Source organism: Macaca nemestrina, chromosome 6 (genome assembly GCF_043159975.1).
Source record: "Macaca nemestrina isolate mMacNem1 chromosome 6, mMacNem.hap1, whole genome shotgun sequence".
NCBI classification, from domain to species: Eukaryota; Metazoa; Chordata; class Mammalia; order Primates; family Cercopithecidae; genus Macaca; species Macaca nemestrina.
Window position 1 is genome coordinate 181,113,209 of NC_092130.1, and position 14,596 is coordinate 181,127,804.

The 14,596-nt window shown below is 59.7% G+C and overlaps 1 protein-coding gene across 1 annotated transcript; it reads right to left on the reverse strand.

Moving 5' to 3' along the window:
* Positions 1 to 6,062: 6,062 nt before the first annotated feature.
* On the reverse strand, positions 6,063 to 11,673 carry LOC105464558 (leucine rich repeat containing 14B). Its single transcript, XM_011712553.2, has 2 exons — positions 10,376 to 11,673; positions 6,063 to 7,708 (listed from the first exon to the last, which is right to left on the reverse strand). Exons 1-2 carry the CDS (start codon positions 11,401 to 11,403, stop codon positions 7,063 to 7,065), a joined length of 1,674 nt encoding a protein of 557 aa, XP_011710855.2. The 5' UTR covers positions 11,404 to 11,673; the 3' UTR covers positions 6,063 to 7,062.
* Between the last annotated feature and the right edge of the window lie 2,923 nt (positions 11,674 to 14,596).

Genomic DNA, 14,596 nt, shown 5'->3' on the forward strand with positions numbered 1-14,596 from the left:
GCCTCCCGCAGGCTCTGCTCTCGGCACCCACGCCCTGTAAGGGTGCTCAGATGCTCCTCTTCAGTGGCTGCTAGCGTGTCTTTCTGCTCTACCACCATCGCTTTATCTGAGAAACTCATTTTTATTTTTATTTTTTTGAGAGGGAATCTCTCTCTGTCACCCAGGCAGGTGTGCAGTGGTGTGATCTCGGCTCGCTACAGCCTCTGCCTCCTGGGTTCAAGCAATTTTCCTGCCTTAGCCTCCTGAGTAGCTGGGATTATGGGCGCACACCACCACACCCACCTAATTTTTGTGTTGTTAGTAAAGATGGGGTTTCACCATATTGGCCAGGCTGGTCTCGAACTCCTGACCTCAGGTAATCCACCGCCCTCAGCCTCCCGAAGTGCTGGGATTACAGGCATGGGCCACTGCACCCGGCCCCTAAAAAGTCATTTTTTCGGTAAATCTGGACGAAACTCGTCCTCTCATTGTTCGTACTTCCTGATGCGTCAGACCCCTGCCTAGAGAGTGGTGCAGGCTCCACACCGCAGCAGTCTGGTGTGCTGGGTGTCCCGTGGGAACCACTCCATGTTTGTCTTCAAATGAAGAAAATACAGTCAGCTACTTTGTAGGTGAATGATTTTTGAGGCAAATTGTTAATCCTCATCCTGTTTCTAATGTCCAGGGTGCTGTCAGCCTAGCTTCCTTCTTTTTTTTTTTTTTGAGACAGAGTCTTGCTCTGTCGCCCAGGCTGGAGTGCAGTGGCCGGATCTCAGCTCACTGCAAGCTCCGCCTCCCGGATTCACACCATTCTCCTGCCTCAGCCTCCCAAGTAGCTGGGACTACAGGCGCCCGCCACCTCGCCCGGCTAGTTTTTTGTATTTTTTTTAGTAGAGACGGGGTTTCACCGTGTTAGCCAGGATGGTCTTGATCTTGTGACCTCGTGATCCGCCTGTCTCGGCCTCCCAAAGTGCTAGGATTACAGGCTTGAGCCACCGCGCCCGGCCGCCTAGCTTACTTCTATAGCGAGATAGATATGTTCAGAGCCTTCAAGCCGGTGTGGACACTGACCCGCTGACCCGGTCCTGCAGAGTTAGGAAGACGAGCTTTCTTTTTTTCTTTCTTTTTTTTTTTTTTTGAGACAATCTCGTTCTGTCATCCAGGCTGCAGTGCAGTGGCACGATCTCCCCTCACTGCAAGCTCCACCTCCTGGGTTTGAGTGATTCACCTGCCTTATTCTCCCGAGTAGCTGGGACTACAGGTGCCTGCCACCATGCCTGGCTAATTTTTCTATGTTTGGTAGAGACAGGGTTTCACCATGTTGGCCAGGATGGCCTCAAACTTCTGACCTCAGGTGATCCACCTGCCTCAGCCTCTCAAAGTGCTGGGATTACGGGCGTGAGCCACCACGCCTGGCCAGAAGATGATCTTTCTATAGGGTTGATATTCACCTGGCCGGAAGATGGTCTTTCTATAGGGTTGATATTCACCCGGCCGGAAGATGGTCTTTCTATAGGGTTGATATTCGCCCGGCCGGAAGATGGTCTTTCTATAGGGTTGATATTCGCCCGGCCGGAAGATGGTCTTTCTATAGGGTTGATATTCGCCCGGCCGGAAGATGGTCTTTCTATAGGGTTGATATTCGCCCGGCCGGAAGATGGTCTTTCTATAGGGTTGATATTAGTTCCTGTTTGTGTGGCATGGCTGCCTTCCATCAGCAAGTTTGAGTGTCGCTGTGACGTCACCACCTTTTGAAATGGATTGTGTTAGGTTTGGAATAGTTACACGGTGCTGTGCCATTTGATAACTCCACAGATGTACCGAAAGGTGAGCTCACGGTAGAACATTCCTCAACCAAAGTGGTTTAAAGCTGCAAAAAAGGGTCATTGTGCTGCTTGGTGTGTGTGCTGAGTTTGTAGCGACATCAGAGTAAAGCATTATTTGTCCTGCTGCTTTCTTGGAGGTCACAGTAACTATAAAACCTTGAGCCAGCAAGGCAGAGAGGACCCTTCGGGGTAAGGAGCGGAGCGCTGGGAGATCCTCGGTTTCGGAAGCAGGTCCAGGTTCCTCAGGGAGAGGAGGGTTTGCTGCAGGGCAGAGGAGGGGCGGCGGCTGTAATCCTTGTCTGTAGTGAACATTGTATATGAAGCTGCAGTGACTTAAAAAGGAAGGACTTTTTCAGGGAGGCATTGAGATTGCACTTTCTAATTTCGCTTGCTTCAGACTTGACTTTGGAATAAATTAGAAGGCATCACGATTGACCTGGACATTCCGAAAACAAAACTGAAGAGGCGGCACTTCTCTACTAGTCTGGTTAGCTCATTTGGTAGATGCGCTTTTTCCTCCTTCGTTAACAGTCACTGATAAGGATATATAATTCTCATATATATTTCATATGTGTGCATATGTGTGTGTATGTGTGAACTGGCAGATGTTGATTTCATAAGGACAAAATTATTCTGCGAACCTTGCACCAATTACAGGGTGTTTCAACGGAAAATCTTCACCAAATAACCTGTGTGTTCGTTAAAAGAGAAGTTATGTCTGATTAAAATGTGTAACGGACTATTTTTATGTTGGATTGTTTAAAAAGTGATTGCTTCATAGTGTACTAAGATCATCTTTTTAAGGGGAAGGGAGAAAACAGCTTTCTAGTTACTTTCATGTGTTAGGTTCGCTACATCAAAGCAAATCTGAAGACTACACCTGTGACATTGCAGAGACCAGACGGCAGTGTGTGCAGCCATCAGCGGCAGCTGCTTCCTCCTCGCAGTGCCTCGTTCCAGCACGAGGACAGGCCGTGCGATGTTGGGAGGAGCCGGGGTGTTTGGGGAGGCAGCTGCTCTAGACACTGGCTGGCTGTGATGGGGGCAGCCTGCTGTGTAGACAGCGCTGGGCTTGCTCCATCTGCCTTGACCTGTGTGAGTAACTGCGCTGGGTTTTATAGGTTGAGGCTGAAAAGGCTCCTCTCGCCATATTTCTCTGTTAATTTAGGATTCCTGTTGTAAGCAGCAGAGGTTTCACGCCTAGAAAGTTAAAGAGGGATTTAAGGCTGTCTCACGGAACTTCAGGGCAAGAACGGAGAATGCAGGTTAGATGTCAGAGAAGAACCAAAAAGGCAAATAAGGGATTCTCAGGGGCCTTGGAGTACTTGTCACTCTGTGTCATATCTCTGCATAGCCATGCCAATCCCCAAACCAGCTTCTCTGGCCATGTGGTGGGACATGGCGGTTCCCACAGTTCCTGAGCCTGCCCCTGCCTGTCCTGCCCCAGCGGGGGCTGAGTTGCGGAAGCGCTGGGCTCCACCATCCTGCGGTGTTCTAACGGAGTGGGATGAGCCTGCCCCTGCCTGTCCTGCTCCAGCGGGGGCCGAGTTGGGGAAGCGCTGGCCTCCACCATGCCACGGCGTTCTAACGGAGGGGGAACAGTGAAGATCAGGGTTGCCGAGCTTGTTGCTTTTGCTAGCTTCATGGGAAATCTTGAAAAGAGAAAACAAAGGGCTTCAGTCAGCCAACCATCGACAGCAGGCGTGTGGTGGAAGCCGAAGGGCTTCTGTGGCAGCTTCGCAGGCCGCTCATCTTCTGTGGACCCCCTGACAGGCCAAGGGTCTTGCTGTCGGGGAGCAGGACCAGACGAGCCTGAAAGTGGCTCTGCGGCTCACAGCACAAGTGCCCCTTGAGAGCCGCCGCCGCCTGGATGTTTGCTGGGTGAGCTCCAGATTCGCGGGAGCCCTTTGTGCCAGCACAGCCACCCCCACCCCTCACCTGGGGATCTGGCAGAGCCCTCGGGCAGTGCCCTGCCTTTCAGGACCTGCCTGGTCCAGCTGGAGGAGTCAAGTCCTGCTCCAGGAGCAGGTGCAGGGCCTGGCCTGGGTGTCGGGAGTGGGGTGAGGAGGATTAATGAAGAAAGGCAGTTGGGCAGAGGGTGCCACACTGGGGCACTCAGACGGCTCTGTTCAATGTTCCAGCAGGGACACTGGGACCGAGCCCATCCCTGCTGGGAGAGCCTCTCGAAGCTGGTTGGTGGCTGACAGGCAGGGAGTGGGGTGCTGGGGCCTCCTCTGGAGGTGGGGGTGCTGGGGCCCTGCTCTTGACAGCATCATGCCATAGCTCCGAGGTGGCTGCTCCCCATGGGCCAGGGCTGGTGGTGCCAGAGAACAGGATCTGGGCTGAGGGGCTCTGGGTTGACAGAGGTGGGTGGGTGGGGTGACTGACAGGCTTTGAGCTGGGGGCGTCAAGCATGGTGCCCCCACCCACGGGGCTGTGTGGGGCTGACGGAGAGTGGGCTCCAGGATGCAGAGATGACAGCTGATGGAGCCTTGCTCAGCTCCGAAGAGGGAGAGCAGCAGAGCGCCGGTGGACAAGAGCAACCCTGACGTTCCAGGGCCCTTGGCCACGTCCGCCACACAGGGGCGCCACTGGGCCTGCGTTTGTCTCCTTGGCCTGTGAGAGGATCATCGTTTCCTGACCTGCGGAACAAGTCATTAAAGCAGAAAGGACTTGAGTCAGAGCCCCTAAAACGGCCCCCGCTCCTTGCCAGGATGGTGGACGGGAAGCAGTGTCGTGTTCTGAAGGAGCCGCGCCAGCCCACACTGCTGTGGAAGACCCGAGGGAGGCAGAGACGGTGGCTCCAGATGGCGGCCCCCGTGGGGACCCTGCTGACTTCACCCACTGGCCCTGGAAAGCCGGGGAGGGCCTGGGCAGGTGAACCCTGAGGCTCCACCAAGGGCACCCCAGCCACAGCTGCCATGGACGTTTGCTGGGTCGGATCGGCACTCTCATCTGCTTCATGGTTTCGCCTGATCCCCCCCCAGCCTGCCTTGTGTGGGAGGCCGTGGTTTCTGTGGTAGAGAAGTGCTCTCCATCAAAACCCAGCAGGCGTGCTCCTGGGCCCAGGGACGCTGGATGTGTGGCCCAGAACTGGAGTCACAAGATCAGGCAAAGACAAAGACCCGGCGAACGCCGAACGGCCATGCAGGACGCGGCCCATCAGTGCAGTGGAAGCAAGTGCGAGACGTGCAACGGACGGGCGAGGGAGGCGTTGATCCCGCCCGTGCTGCTCCCCAGCCCTGCTGGCCTTATCAGAATGGGCTGTTGGTAGGGAAGCCCCTGGGAGTCTGTGGAGCCGGATATGTTGGGAGCTTGTACCTCAGCACTGCCCACTGACACCAGTGGGCTCCTGTGTGCCCCACCCAATCCCAGGCCTCAGGACACCCAGCACCCTGGGCCCTTCTCCACTGCCACAGGCCTTCAGGTTGGTCACCATGCCGCCCAGAGGCTGAGTCTTACAATAAAAATTCAGACATAAAGCAGTGGCAGCCACTCTGTGCTTTACAGTTAGAAGTCATTAAAAACGTTGGCCCAGCACCTTCCCCACCCCTTTGCAAGAGCTGGCCGCAACATCAAGCTCATGTCCCTGGACGAGGCTCCAGTAAGCACTGCCTGCAGTGTGCAGAGGGGACTTAGGTAGTTGCAGAGCAGGCAGAGACGAATGTGGGGAGGTGGAAGTCACCATATCTGTCCACTCAGCGGGGGACCGTCCATTCCTGACATGCCCCTGGGAGACAGGCTCCTGTACGGCACTCGTGCTGGGTACCCAACTCCTAGGCAAACCCCTACCCTGGGCAGAGAAGGATCTGGACACACCTGGGGCAGAAGCACAAAGGGGATGAAGACAAGCCTGGGTGGGGGTGACCTGGGGGCAGCTGGGGTGAAGACACGTGGGGTGGGGTGACACGGGGGCCATTGGGGTGGGGACACACCTGGGAAGGGGGTGACAGGGCAGCGGGGGTGGGGGCAGCAGGGGAGGGGACATACTCGGGATGACACCTGATGAGGGGGTGACACGGGGTCCCTGGGGTGGGGACACACTTGGGAAGGGGGTGACATGGGGGCCCTGGGGTGGAAACACATGGGGGGGGTGACACCTGAGGAGGGGGTGACACGGGACCCTGGGGTGGGGACACACCCGTGGTGGGCGCTGTCATGGGGTATGACTTCTGAGCGGAGCCATGGGCACACAGTGACTCAGATCCCTGGTTTTGGGTCTGAGGAGGACTTAACCACACCAAGCACTCACCTGTCTGAACTGCACTGAAATACACATTTTATTTGCGTTTAGTTATTCTAGTGCTCAGCCATTTCTTTGCACAAAGTCATTCTTGGTGGACACCAAGTCCAAATGTGTCTTAGGTGGTTGTCAGCTTCTCCAGGGGCTGGTCAAGTGCTAGGCCTTCAATTAAACACTTAGAATAGCTCCCGTCACTCTGAGCCTGGAGCCCTGTGGGACACAGTGAATGCTGGCGAGAAACAGTGGAGCAGTGGGGCGAAGGCCTCCCCGCCGCGCTGAACGCCCTGGTCCGGGCGGCGCTTCAGGGGACGCCTGTGCTCACCCACTCAGATGCCCCTCACGGTTCTGGGGGGCTACACAAAGTGAGAAGAAAAGTCGCTAACAGCAACCAAAAGCCCCGCATTCCCTGCAGGCCCACCGCATCCCATAAGCGGCAGGTGCAGAAAGCAGGATGTGACCAGCAGCAGGTGGGAGCCTCCTGCTGGAGGAAGCAGGGTCCGGTTTGCTGTTCATTTTTCACCTCTTTTTCTCGGTTGTTTTTCATGGGCTGCTTGTTTTGTGCAGTTTGTGTGATGCGTTCTCTCTTCCCCTCCCCCTCCCTGCTGTGGCGCCCAGTCACATCTGTCCCCCGAGGCTTCATCTTGCGCCCAGTGCCCGGATGTGCGGAGGCCAGGTCGGCCGCTCCTCACACCTCCCGGACTTCTCTGCCCTTTGCCATGTGGCATCTGCCCCCACTGACCCTCAGTCACTCTCGGTGGCTTCCCCTGCCTCCAGGACCTTGCTTTGCTGCCACTAAAGGGCACCGCATGGCGCCTCTCCTGGAAGGCCTCCTCTTCTACAGCGCTTAACAGGCACGCCTACCATTTTCACTAAGAACTGCTTTTGGTGGTGGTGGTGGTGGTGGTGGTGGTGGTGGTGGGGATGAATGCCGGGCCCAAGCCTCGGATCCAGGACCGAAGCCCAGGGCACCTGCAGGCTGAAATGCAAGACCTGTCGCTGGTGCGAGTGGAGGAACTACTCTATTTGTCTGAGTGCTCTGGAGAAGTTTTCTAGAGCGTTTTTGAAAGCTTGCAGTAAGAAAGCGCCAAGCTCATTGCTTGTTTCTTGAACGTCTGGGTCGAAACTTCCAAAGAGGGGCGTGGAGACCTGGATGTCCTCTCGGTCCGCCCTCAGCAGCACGGCACGCAGCTCCTCGGCGATCTCGTCGTATTTCTGCTGGTCAAACTTGGACATGGCCAGCTCGTCCTGGGGGTAGGCGGCACCCTCAGGGTAGCAGTCCTTGGGCACCGGAAACTCGATGCAGCGCAGCTCGGGGAGCTCACAGAGCGCGGCAAAGAGGCGCCGGAGGGCGCGGGCCGACAGCGGGTTCCCGAGGAACTTGAGCTGGCGCAGCCGGTGGCAGGGGCTCAGGCCCAGGATCAGCATGCCAACGTGGCTGTCTACGATGCCACACTCCTCCAGCGTCAGGATCCTCAGCGTCCGGGCAGCCTGGCCGAGCAGCCTGAAGAAGGTCGAGGGGAACAGGCTGACCAGGTTGTGTCCACTCAGGTCCAGCACCTCCAGGTGGGCAGCGTGGGCAGAGTCTGCCAAGAAGGCCATGTCTGCGTGGTTCAGGGCACAGTTGGCCAGGTCCAGCACTCGCAGCGGGGTCTGCAGGGGGCTGCAGAACACAGGGGAAAGAACGCAGGTGAGAGGAGGGTCCCATTCGCCTGAGCCCTCAGCTCAGGAGAATGGGAACAACCCGTTTGTCCATCACGGGGTCAACACACTGCCATGTCCAGCCACCACCTAATTTCATACAGTCTACGAGCTAGGAGTGGTTGTTATGTTTATATAATAGTTTGTGAAACGTGAAAGTTACATGAAATTCAAACTCGGTGTCCACAAATAACATTTTACCGGAGCACAACCACGTGCCTTCGCTTAGTGTGGGCCACGACCGCCGGCCGCCGCGTGGTGAAGTCGGCTGTGCCCAGAGGTCTGGCTTTTGTCCTCAGCACCTAAATGGTAAGTTTGTTTTGTCAACAACTGCTTTTGTGTTGTCTGCGAAAAGTGGTGCCTGTGGCCATGAGAACGTCCGCTCAGAAAGCAGACAGCGGGGGCGGTGAGGCCACAGAACGGCGCCGCCCCACTCCGACAAGGATGAAGCCCGCACGGTTTCAGAGCTGGGAAGGGCCGTGGAGGCTTCCAGTCCGGCCTCTGACTCACCTGCTAACCCTAAAACCCCCCCTTGCCCCACATCCCATATTCTGACTTGGTTGGTAGGGCAGCCCAGCTCCAACACAGGCAGCTGGAGTGAGACCTGCTCTGGTCCTGAGCTCTCCAAGGGAGATCTCCAGAGCAGTACTGCACTGGCACACGGCCTCACTGTCCTCGCTGAGCAGGGGGACACCGCTGGGGTCCGCCCCATCCCCACCCTCTCCTTCGGAGACTGCCTCACCCTCCACCCACCTGCACCTGTGCCCACCTGAATGTCCTGCACCCTCCCCTCCCAGGCCTGGGACCCACTGCGGGGTGCCCCTGCCCCACCTGAGAAGCCACCACCAGGCACGCCCCCTGCCCGAGTTCCCACCATGGGGCACTCCCATCCCTCAGGACCCACTACAGGTCCCCTCTATCCCTTAGGACCCACCACGGGGCACCCCCATCCCTCAGGACCCACCGCAGGTCCCCCCCGCCCCTCAGGACCCACCGCAGGTCCCCCCCGCCCCTCAGGACCCACCGCAGGTCCCCCCCGCCCCTCAGGACCCACTGCAGGTCCCCCCCGCCCCTCAGGACCCACTGCAGGCCCCCCCCCCCGTCCCTCAGGACCCACTGCAGGTCTTCCCCCATCCCTCAGGACCCACTGCAGGTCCCCCCCATCCCTCAGGACCCACTGCAGGTCCCCCCCATCCCTCAGGACCCACTGCAGGCCCCCCCCCGTCCCTCAGGACCCACTGTAGGTCTTCCCCCATCCCTCAGGACCCACTGCAGGTCCCCCCCGTCCCTCAGGACCCACTGCAGGCCCCCTCTATCCCTCAGGACCCACTGCAGGGCCCCCTGTCCCTCAGGACCCACCACCAGGCATCCCCCACCAGGATCTACTGCCTGGTGCCACTCCAGGACCCACAGCCAGCCACCCCCATCCCAGGACTCACCACCAGGTGCCCCCACTTCAGGACCCACCACCAGGCACCCCCACCACTGCCAGCCACTTCCCCCCAAAACCCACTGCCAAGCGCCCTGCCAGGACCCACTGCAGGTGCCCCCAGCCCCCAGAACCCACTGCCAGACGCCCCCCAGTACCTGAGGACCCACCACTAGGTGCTTCCCCAGTACCTACCAGGTGCCCCTTCCCCCTGGATCCACTGCCAGGTCCCACCCCCAGGACCCAAAACTGGGTACCCCCCAGGCCCACTGCTAGGTTGCCCCACCAGGACCCATCACCCAGTGACCCCCCAATACCCACCACCAAGTGCCTGTCCTTCAGGACCCACCACCAGTCTCCCTCCCAGGACCCACTGCCAGGCACCCCTTTCCCCAGGACCCACCACTGGGCACCCTCCCTCCATGACCCACCACCAGACAACACCCCAGGATCAACTGCTGGGCACTCCCCCCCAAGGACCCACCACTGGGCACCCTCCCATGACCCACCACCAGGCAACCCCCCAGGACCCACCACTGGGCACTCCCCCTCCAGGACCCACTGCTGGGCACCCCCGTTGGACCCACTGCCGGGCATCCCCCTCACCACTGCCTGAGGCTGCCTTGGCCTGGCCCCTTCCTGGCTGCTGCCCTCTCTGCCCGCTTCACGCAGAACTGCTGAGAGGATCCTGCACGAGCCTCCTGTCCCACCATGGGGAGGTCCATGCAGCATGGAGCCCAGGCCTCCCTCGAGGGAGACTGGGAGGATCCCGCCTTCGGATGAGCTGGCACCCTTGGCCAACAGCAGCCCTGAGCCGCAGGCACCGAGGGGCTCAGATTTCTGAGCTGAAACCGTGTTTGAAGCCCCCAGGTGCTGGGGTGATTTGTTAATCCACAATAGACAACTCCCCACACCATTTAGGGACTTCCGTTTTGTCTATTTGGTAATTTGCATATTCTCTTTTTTTAACTGGCATTCTCTCCATATCCCTAAGTCACACATGGCACCCCGGTTCTTTCCTGGTGGCTCTTTCAGTGCCCTTGCCCCTTGGCGGGGCACTGTCCTGTTGCTCTGGCCACACCCGGAGTGAGAGGCTGGGGGCCACGCAGCCTCATGGCCTTGGAGGTGAGCAGTCCCTGGACTATCTCTGGTTGCCTCTGCAGCCACCAGCCGGCCCTCAGTCCTGTCCCTGAGACTCACCCAAGCAGCGTCGGGATCTTCCCGGTCAGCCTGGAGAAGGCCACGCTGAGCTCGGTGAGCTGCGTCATCTTGCTGAGCTCCCGGGCGATGGAGGCGAGGAGGCGGTCCTCACCGTCGGGAGTGGAGGCGCAGGCGGGGGGTGCATCAAAGGCCTTGGTGGGCAGGGTGAGCGAGGCCAGCCGGGGGAAGCCCACCTGGGCCAGCAGCTGGTGCACGTGGCCCGCATGCAGCCGCACATTGTGCACCACCTCCAGCTTGCGCAGGGCACCCGGGCCAGCCAGACGCAGCACGTGCAGGAGCTGGCTGGGGCTCAGGCTGTCCGCCCGGAACGAGGGGCAGTGCACCCGCAGAGGGGCCGGGCCCGCTGGCCTCAGAGCCTGCACCACCGCCTCGAAGTTGCCCTCAGTGACGAAGAGGTCGGCGAGGACCTCGACGGGGCGCCCGGCTGCGAGGGGCTCTGCCTGCAGCTCACAGCAGGTCCTGGCCAGCAGCCGGGTGCGGCCCCACTTGCCCAGCGCCCTCCCGCACGGGCACCGCTGCACCTGCACGTCTCGGATGCCCGTGAGATGGGCCACCCGCAGCCGCCGGCGGCTCCGGTCCTGCAGCACGTGGTCGGCCAGGCCGCGCACCAGCGCCTCCAGGCAGGCCCGGCAGGCTCGGTCGCGCAGGTCCTGGGGGTGGTCGGCACTGGGACCCAGCAGCGCTCCCAGCCGGAACTCCTCCAGGGGCCAGCGCCCCAGCACAGCGCGCGTCACCTCCGCCTGCTCCAGCAGGTAGCTGGCTTTGAACAGGAGCGGGTAGAGGTTGTGGGCCACACTGTCCAGGCTCTGCCGGGCCACCTGGGGGTGGGACACCAGGGCTTCTGCAGAAATGAAGCGCAGTGACCTCATTGTGCCCATGGCCCCAGACAGGACGGTGCTCGCTCCCCACGACTTTTCCCCAAGACGCGTGCCCTTCTCCTCTATCTTTAGCTGCAGCAGCTGTGAGCAGCCTGCCCTGGGGGCCCTGCCATGGGGCCTTGTGATCATCTGACTGCTATTTTGGTCCTGGGACGCCTGTGTCTGCCCTGCCTCGGGGCACCCAACCGTTGGGAGTTGCTTGGCTCAGGCACCCAGCCGACACAAGGGCAGCCCGTGCCCATGGCAGGGCTGGGCAGAGAGGCCTCTGCTCCATGCTGCGGAAAGCCAGTCTTGGTAGGTGTTTGCACTGGTGGCCGGTGAGGCCAGTGGGCAGGTCCTGTTTACCATCCAAGCGGGGCTGCTGCCCAGCCCTGGGCCCCCCACAGTCAACCCGGCAGAGAACAGGCCAGGCCCCTGAGCCTCCTCACTCGGTAAGGAGCTCCCTTTCCACAGTGGCCTCTGGGGCCGCTCCCACACTTTGCTTCGCATCTGGGGTGAGACAAGTGGCCAGGAATGGAGCTGCTGTTTCGCCCCTTCCCTGTGCCTTTCATTCTCCCCAAGGAACCGGTGGGGGTGATTCCCTACTTTCCATGGAGCGAGTGGCTGGGAGAGGTGGAGCCTCCCTGATGGGCTTAGATGAGCCCCCAGCTGTCTCTGAGCTGCAGTGTCCTGTCTGCAACCCTGCGACCTGCATGGCAGGGAATGCTGCAGGGAATGGGATACACCTGTGAGTGCTGCCTGTTGGGGGGCAGTGCCTGATGGTTCACTCCCAGCACTGACTGTGTTGGATGGCTGTTGGGTGCCTGCACTCACCTCTCCCTGTGACACTGCCACTTGGGGCAGGGTCAGCACACATCGCTGCACACATCACTGCACACATCATCGCTGCACACACCATCGCTGCACACCTCACTGCCCACCTCGCTGCACACCTCGCTGCATACATCGCTGCACACCTCGCTGCACACCTTGCTGCACACCTCACTGCACACCTCGCTGCACACCTCGCTGCATACCTCGCTGCACACCTCACTGCCCACATCACTGTACACATCACTGCACACCTCGCTGCACACCTCGCTGCACACCTCGCTGCACACCTCGCTGCACACCTCGCTGCATACATCGCTGCACACCTCGCTGCACACCTCGCTGCACACATCGCTGCACACCTCGCTGCACACCTCACTGCACACCTCGCTGCACACATCGCTGCACACCTCGCTGCACACTTCGCTGCACACCTCGCTGCATACATCGCTGCACACCTCGCTGCACACCTCGCTGCATACATCGCTGCACACCTCGCTGCACACCTCACTGCACACCTCGCTGCCCACCTCGCTGCACACCTCGCTGCACACCTCGCTGCCCACCTCACTGTACACATCACTGCAGGGCACCACATGTCCGCGGGCTTTGGAGGGTCACGGCCATGAGAGACAGAGGCTGAGGAAGACTGACAGAAGTGAGTGGAGACAGAGACAAAGGGACAGAAACTGAGAGGGAGAGGGACAGAGAGGGAGATGGAGAGAAAAAGGGAAACAGAAAGAGACAGCCTGAGAGACAGAGAGGGAGAGACAAGAGTCTAAGAGAGAGAAAGACTGGTAGGCAGAGACAGACTGAGAGAGAGAGACAGAAAGGGGGAGACAGAAAGAGACAGAAATGGCAGTGGGAGGGGAAGGCTGCTGAGCAAGCCTGGAGGGTGCTGGTCATGGGTGCTCCACCAGCCTCCTTGTCTGACCGTCCCTGATTTGTTCACTGAGCCTGAGCAGGGCCTCTCCCTGGGAGGTGACCCATGCGGAAGACACTGCGCTCCGTGGTGGGGCCCAGGCGCTGTCCGGCAGGCGGACGAGTGTGTGAAGAGGTGGGTAGGCCCCAACCCCACCCTTCGGGGTGGCCACCGTCAGCCGGCCACTGCGGGCCCTGGGGCTCCCCTCAGGAGGTGTGCAAGAGGTTTCCCCAGACACACGGCCCCTTTCCAAGACAAGTAGAAAAACATGTTCCATTGATTTTTCTAATTAAAATTGTTAACAATTCATTATTGATACAAAGTAAACAGTTTACAACAGCAGCAGGTAACACCATTTCCCAGACACCTTTTGGGTTCTGAAAAGTGGTTTCCAGAACCTTCCTTTACCTACCCAGGCTCTGTGTGGCCCAACACCCTGGTGTTGCTGCGGGGCCTCTGGGTCTTGGAGGGCGGAGGCCATGGCTGGGAAGGTTGGCCAAGGTCTGGGGCCCTGCAGCCTCCCTCTCTCTTACTGTTTTCCCTTCTGTTGGAGAGGGGTGGTCCTCTTGGGGTTCCCATTCCAGCAGCACAGGTTGGATCAGTCTCAGGCCCAGCTCTGGCGCCGCCGTCCCAACCTGGGGCCATGGCTCTGGGCTCCTTACAGGAAATGCCACGACTCAGACCTAACTCAAGTGCTGTCCTGCTAACTACACGGGACCTGCTAAAACCGAAATGAACCGAGATTCCAGTTCTGTGCAGAGATGGCCAGACCTGTGTGGGGGACACACCTGGACCATCGCGCCCACTGGCCTTCACTGGTCTGAAAGGTCATGGGTACGCTGGTCCTAGGATGGCTCACCCCGGCTCTGAGACACTCTGAGCCCAGCCATGGGTGGTGGACACGGAGCAGGGGGGTCTGGTGTTCCCACCCTGGGTCACCCCATGACCTCTGGAGGACAGGAGAGTTCCAGGCTGCAGGAGCATGGGGGTCTACAGCTGGCAGGCAGTGCTGGGTCCCTGCTGGACCAGGGGTAGAGGAACCATCCAGGAGGGAAGCAGAGGCCAGGCCTAGGGGGCAGGGCCCATTACGGGTGACTGCAGGCCCTGGGCAGCAGTGCTGACCATCGGTGTGAACAGCCCCTGCCTGAGAGCTTCATTTCCAGGCCCGTGCACAAGTCTGGCTCTCGAGGACCGGGCTTTCCCTGGAGGACCCACCTCCATCCCAGCTGTCAAAAGAAAAACGGCTGTTACTCACGTCGCACAGGCCTCTCCGCAGGACCCTCTGCCCCTCAAAGCGGTGACAGCACAGACGTGGCCTGGAACCCAGCAAGGCCTCTGAGACCTCACACACACGGTGGGGCCCGGCAGCACCGAGAGCTTCGCTGCACCTGCCTCCGCTCCAAAGCTCGGGCGGCTCCTCTGCGAGGCCACCTTGTGGTGCAGGGCGGAGCTGCAGCTTGAGGGGAGCTCCAGGTCCCAGCCGGACCGGGCGGGGCCTTGGGGTCCGCACCACCCAGCCGGTGTCAGGTGCCTTCCGTGGGCAACAGGGTTTGGACCCTAAAACGTGCCAGTTCTGTCTGCTGCTCTGAT

Excerpts from the sequence above, each read along its gene's own strand:
- LOC105464558 (XM_011712553.2), bottom strand. The coding sequence starts at position 11,403 with ATGATCACAAGGCCCCATGGCAGGGCCCCCAGGGCAGGCTGCTCACAG. Across the intron at positions 7,709-10,375 it reads AAGATCCCGACGCTGCTTGG|CCCCCTGCAGACCCCGCTGC; the intron begins GTGAGTCTCAGG and ends TGTGTTCTGCAG.